Below are 6,000 nucleotides of genomic sequence, written 5' to 3' on the forward strand. Positions count from 1 at the left end.
CCTTTAAATGTATGGTGCATACTCGGCCAATGACTAACATTTGATATGACTGCTGTGGAATTGACAAAAATGAGAGAATATATCTAGTTGAGGGATTGGGGGGGGGACCACAGAGATAGACCTTTCAGGGTGCCTGCTTTCAAGACACAAGAAGAGCCTGCCGGATCAGGCCAGTGGCCCATCTAGTCCAGCATCCTGTTCTCTAGATGCCCCAGTGAGAAAACTGAAAGCAGGACATTCCCGTCTCCTGCAGCTTCCAACACCTGGTATCCAGACACATTCTGGTATCCTGGTATCCAGACACATGTAGAACTCTGCCCTTAGCAAAGCCAAGGATGTGCCACTGTTGGAGTTGAATTTCCCCCCCTAATAAATGTATTTTTGTGTGTGCAATTTTGCCTAACGTGCACATTTTTGCAAAGCAGATTTCCCTACTATAATGCATTTTTGGTATGTCATTTTCAATAACAGATACTTTTAAGTCTAGGCGCTGCAAGACTCAACTCTCTCTGTTTCAAGTTGTTTCCATCTGCTAGCAAGGAGAGAAGGACCTGGGCATCTCAGTTTACAGGAGCAGAGGGCAAGGTGGTGCCCCTGGGCGCAATGGCACCCATTAAGCCTCTGAACGCACTCATCTACTCTGCACTCAATGACACACAAGCACCCCTGGACATGTGGCGGCGAAGGGGGTGACATTTTCCTCCCTTGGAATAATAATAACAATGTATTATTTATACCCCGCCCATCTGGCTGGGTTTCCCCAGCCACTCTGGGCGGCTTCCAACAGAAAAATAAAACACAATAATCTATTAAACATTAAAAGCCTCCCTGAACAGGGCTGCCTTCAGATGTCTTCTAAAAGTCTGGTAGTTGTTTTCCTCTTTGACATCTGTTGGGAGGGCATTCCACAGGGCAGGCGCCACCACCGAGAAGGCCCTCTGCCTAGTTCCCTGCAACTTGGCTTCTCGCAACGAGGGAACCGCCAGAAGGCCCTCGGTGCTGGACCTCAGTGTCCGGGCAGAATGATGGAGGTGGAGATGCTCCTTCAGGTATACTGGACCAAGGCCATTTAGGGTGCTTTTCAAATCTCAGATTAATTCTACTGGGTCCCATTTTTACCATGATGCCTTGGAAAGGCAAAGTGTGTATGCAGGGAGTGAGTTGAGTTTAGGGAAGCGCGACCTGTTCTGTCCCATGGGGCGACAAGCTTAGGGGGCACACAGGGCGCTGCAACTATGACATAGTGAATTGAGCAGAATGGAAGGGGAGAGGCAGGGGGCGCCAGACCAAAGTCCACCCCTGGGAGAGAAGTGACCAGAGAGGATAATGGCCACCACCCCACAGCACTAAAATGGTTGGTGACGCCCTGGCTTTTAAGCTGCTCTGCACAGGGTGACTACCTACTATTAAGAAACATGATGCGGGTCACACCCACTGCTTGCTCCAAAGAATCTTGGGAACTGTCGTTTACATCTCACAGAGCTACAGTTCTGAGCACCCTTAACAAACTACAGCACCCAGATTTCTTTGCGCTGTAAATGGATAGTATGGTTGTGACCACGGGGCATTGCTAGAGGGGCACAGACCCATGATTTGCATAGATATGCTAATACATAGAGTAGTACCTCTGGTTACAAACTTAATTCATTCTGGAGGTCCGTTCTTAACCTGAAACCGTTCTTAATCCGAGGTACCACTTTAGCTAATGGGGCTTCCCGCGCACAATTTCTGTTCTTATCCTGGGGCAAAGTTCTTAACCCGAGTTACTACTTCCAGGTTAGTGGAGTCTGTAACTCGAAGTGTTTGTAACCCAAGGTACCACTGTAATCACTTCCGGGTTTTCGGCATTCGGGAGCCAAAACGTCCGAGTTCCAGTGTTTGTAACCCAAGGTGTTTGCCACCCGAGGTGCCGAGATTTATAAATCAGTCCCCTGACAAAATCCATTGAAGTTTAAAAGAGCCCCCAGATTCATTGGGAAAAAAACTGGTGACCTTAATGTACAGATGCCTCTAGGCAAGTTAAGATGGTGAGGGGCTGAGATCTCACAGTGCACCCAGTAACCCTGTAAGTGGTTTTTTTGTTTTTTTAATGTTCAGGTCTCCAGGACACCCGTTAACACCCCCCTGCTTTGGACATGTGCAAATGTACCCACATATGCCTATTCAACCACTGTGATCTATAAATACTTCTAAATAAAGTAAATAAAAGTGTGGTCCCATTAATATTATTCAGCAACCACAATCTTCACTCCCTCGATGCTCCTGAGCATTCAGGTGGCCTGTCCCTCAGGTGCTCTTTGCTATAACTTGAATAAATCTTGTGATAGCTAAACATCGGGGCTTCTGGATCAGCTGAAAGTCTCCTGAGATTATCCCCAGGTCCAAATAATAATAATAATAATAATAATAATAATAATAATAATAATAATTGGAGGATTAAGGTCAGAGAGAGGGGGTGGAGTTGGGTTCTTTCATTTTTTTTGAATTGCAGATTTCAAAAAGTGTGGATTTCTACGTTGCTATCGTATATACTTTATTACTAAACTTATAAGTCACTTTAAAAAAAACACCGAACAAGTAACTCTAAGCGACTCATATACAACAAAAAACAGATCCAGCGACAATTTAAGCCAATGAAATTAAGTCAAAAGCATGTATGTTTTGTTTTTTGTTTTTCTGTATAAAAAACTCGTTTAAAAATAAATAAATAAATAAGAAATTAAGTCAAAAGGAAAATGTAACAAATATTTTTTGATATGAGAAGCGGTATAACCTCCAAGGGCGTTCACAACGTTCCCCAACTGACCACTGCAAACAGATGTCGGACTTTTTCGCTACAGCCTTTCCGCTTTGCACACGCGCAGCCTCTGAGCATGTCCAGAGCGTCATGACCAGGATCATGACCCTGAGGAAGATCTGAGGGGGCAATTCTAATGGAGTCTCTGCCCACCCCAACCCGCGAGATCTCACGCCCGCCCGCCGCCCGGCCCCGCGCGCAACCCCTGCCGGCGCTACTCACAGGGTGACGGTGCTGTTGGGCAAGAGCCGGGGCGCCGGCGGCTCGGCCAGCTCCTCGCCGCTGCAGCTCACCCTCTTCCTGGCCGCCGCCAGCCCCTTGGCCCTCTCGCCCACGCACTTGCAGCCGCGCAGCTGGACGGGGCAACTGCGCGCTCCCCCGGAGCACCACAGCGCCGCCAGCAGGAGCAGCGCAGCCGGCCAGAGCATCCTCGACGGCTCCCGGCAGCGGCACCGTCCCAAGCCCATCAGCCCATCCTTAGCCGGGCTGCGTCGAGTTCCCAGCCCAGGAGGAGCCCAACAACCGTCGGGGCCCGGAGCGCCGCGCGAGGATCCCTCGAGGTGGCGCCTGGCTCCGATGAAGGCGCAGCTTCAGAAGCGCAGGCGGCGGCGGCGCGCTGACATGAACCGGCAAGGCGTCCGCCGAGCCCCGGATCCGGCCCGAGGGCTCTTCCCGCCCGTCACACCTCCCTCGAAGGGAGCAACGGCCGAGGCGCGCGGCCGCCTGCCCGGAGCTCGGCTGCGTCCGGCGCCTGCCCGCTGCCCGGGGCTGCGCGCTGCATGGCCGGAGGAGAGCTCTGGGCTCCGGGGCGCCGCCAGTGGGGAATGTCCGGCGGCGAAGCTTGGGATGGGTTGGATCTAGCGGTTTCGGCTGCTCACATTCGCGTCCCTCCCCTCGGTTGCCTGCATGGCCATTCCGGCTTCCCGGCGACCGCGCGGCCCTAGCGCCTCCAGCGCCTCTCTCTCTCCGCCAACGCTGAGCCTGGAATTGGATCAGCAAGTTGGATTCTGTACTGTTCGTTCAGGACTCGAGCGAGACGGAGTCTTTTCCTCTTCTGCTGCGAAGGTTCAAGGAGGTCCCCTCTTCCTCCGAAGCCTCCCCTTAACAATTCCTACTGAAAGTGTGCGTAACTGGATCGAGTCAAATATATTCTCCCTTTACAATAGCATTTTTTTTCCTGACGGCAGGCTACAAGCATTGTTATTGCACGATCGTATCTACTCGGAAGCAAGCCCCGCTGAGTTCCGTGAGATTTGCCCCCCGCGGGCACACGTGTGCTAGATTGCAGCCTCAACCTCGCGATGTTGGGGCAATAACGTTATTTGGGGAGTATCCCCCCCGCCCCCGCGCGCGCCTTTTCCCCTTGCAGTTGTGTGTGTCTCTTTTAACCGAGCTTCTCTAACGCTTTATTTGGGGGTTGTAAGCTCAGTGTAGTGTAAGTCCATTAAGGCAAATGGGGCACTGCCCCTGGTGCCCCACCAGCATAGCTGCCAAGTTTTCCCTTTTCTCGCGAGGAAGCCTATTCAGCATAAGGGGAAATCCCTGTAAAAAAGGATAACTTGGCAGCTATGCCCACCAGTTCCAGTCGGCCCTTAGCCAGCCCTCCACTGTCCACCCTTTTCCTTCCAACCAGGCCAGAGGACGCGGACCAAACCAGAATGAATTGGCTTTGCCTGTCATTGGCTCTGGCTCCACCTACTGTTGGTCTCCTCGCCTGTCAGCTGCCTCCTCCTTAGTCTGGGTGTTCTGCTTGTAGAACTCAGGAAGGAGGAAGAGACAAAACTAGAATGAGTGGGCTCTGTGTGCCATTGGCTCCAGCGCCACCTATGGTTCGACTCCCTGCCTTTCACCCTACCAGCTGCAATGGGTACCAGACACCACTGCCCCTGCTGCAGTTGCATCCTTCCTTGTAGATCCTGTAGCTTACTGAGTCCAGGGTTGGAGTAGAAAAATTCCAACAACAGTGTCTCCAAAAATATTTACACATCACTTGGGAGGACAAGCAAACTAATGCCAGTGTACTGGAAGAAACAAAGATCACCAGTGTCAAAACAATGATTCTTCAACATCAACTTCGTTGGATTGGTCATGTACAGATACCTGATTTTCATCTTCCAAAGCAACTACTCTATTCTAAACTTAAATATGGAAAGAGTAATGCTGGTGGTCAACAAAAGAGGTTTAAAGACAAGGCAAATCTTTAAAAATGTAGTATAAACACTGACAATTGGGAAACACTGGCCTGCGAGCACTCCAGTTGGAAAACAGCCTTTTACCAAAGGTGTTATAGGCTTTGAAGACACTCGAACTCAGGACGCAAGGGAGAAACGGAAGGCACGCTTGGCAAACCCTCACTGTGATCAACTCCCGTTCAAAAACCTATGTCCCCACTGTGGAAGGACGTGTGGATCCAGAATTGGCCTCCACAGTCACTTACTTACTCACTTTTAAGACCGTGTTCATGGAAGACAATCTTACTCAGCTGTGAGTAATCACAGAAGAAGAAGAAGAAGAAGAAGAAGAAGAAGAAGAAGAAGAAGAAGAAGGAGGAGGAGGAGGAGGAGGAGGAGGAGGAGGAGGAGGAGGAGGAGGAGGAGGAGGAGGAGGAGGAGGAGGAGGAGGAGGAGGAGGAGGAGGAGGATACAGCCTTGACTCTTCTGTATCCTTCATTTGTCTGCTCTGGAACTCTCTTCTTTCACTCAGCTTTCCCACATATTATTTATTTCCAAAGTAAAAACGTTGGAAGCCACAACTTTAAACAAAGACAGTGTGACAGAATAAGGAGATGTGTATGTATGTGTATGACTCTAATTGTGATTTTGTTTTCTTTTTAAGGGAGAACATTCAATTTTGTGCTATTTAAAGTACAATGACAATAAAGTATCTATCTACCATCTATATCTATCTATCTATCTATCTATCTATCTATCTATCTATCTATCTATCTATCATCTATCTTATAGTCAACTGAGACTTTTACTGCCTTCTTGTATACCGCAGCCTGTTAGCTGTACTCAAAATCTCTCCCTTTTCGGCAGTGGTGGGCTGGACTACACAGAACATTAAAGCACAGCCCATGCATCTTGTGCTGCTCCTCAACCCCTCCCCAGCTACTGAGATTTCATGGGGGACATTTTTGCCCCCCCCCCACCCTCTACTTATCTTTCCAGCATAAGGACTAGCACCGTGTTCATTTGTTTTGG

The 6,000-nt window shown here is 49.7% G+C and overlaps 1 protein-coding gene across 1 annotated transcript in view; it reads right to left on the bottom strand.

Moving 5' to 3' along the window:
- Positions 1-5,289, bottom strand: part of ADGRA2 (adhesion G protein-coupled receptor A2) — a 117,344-nt gene extending 112,055 nt beyond the window's left edge. The window contains exon 1 of the mRNA XM_035139199.3: positions 3,020-5,289. Coding sequence (XP_034995090.2) covers positions 3,020-3,264 — 245 coding nt within the window. The 5' untranslated portion in view covers positions 3,265-5,289. The remainder of the gene's footprint in view (positions 1-3,019) is intronic.
- Positions 5,290-6,000: the final 711 nt, after the last annotated feature.

Source organism: Zootoca vivipara, chromosome 14 (genome assembly GCF_965207765.1).
Source record: "Zootoca vivipara chromosome 14, rZooViv2.hap1.1, whole genome shotgun sequence".
Classification (NCBI taxonomy): Eukaryota; Metazoa; Chordata; class Lepidosauria; order Squamata; family Lacertidae; genus Zootoca; species Zootoca vivipara.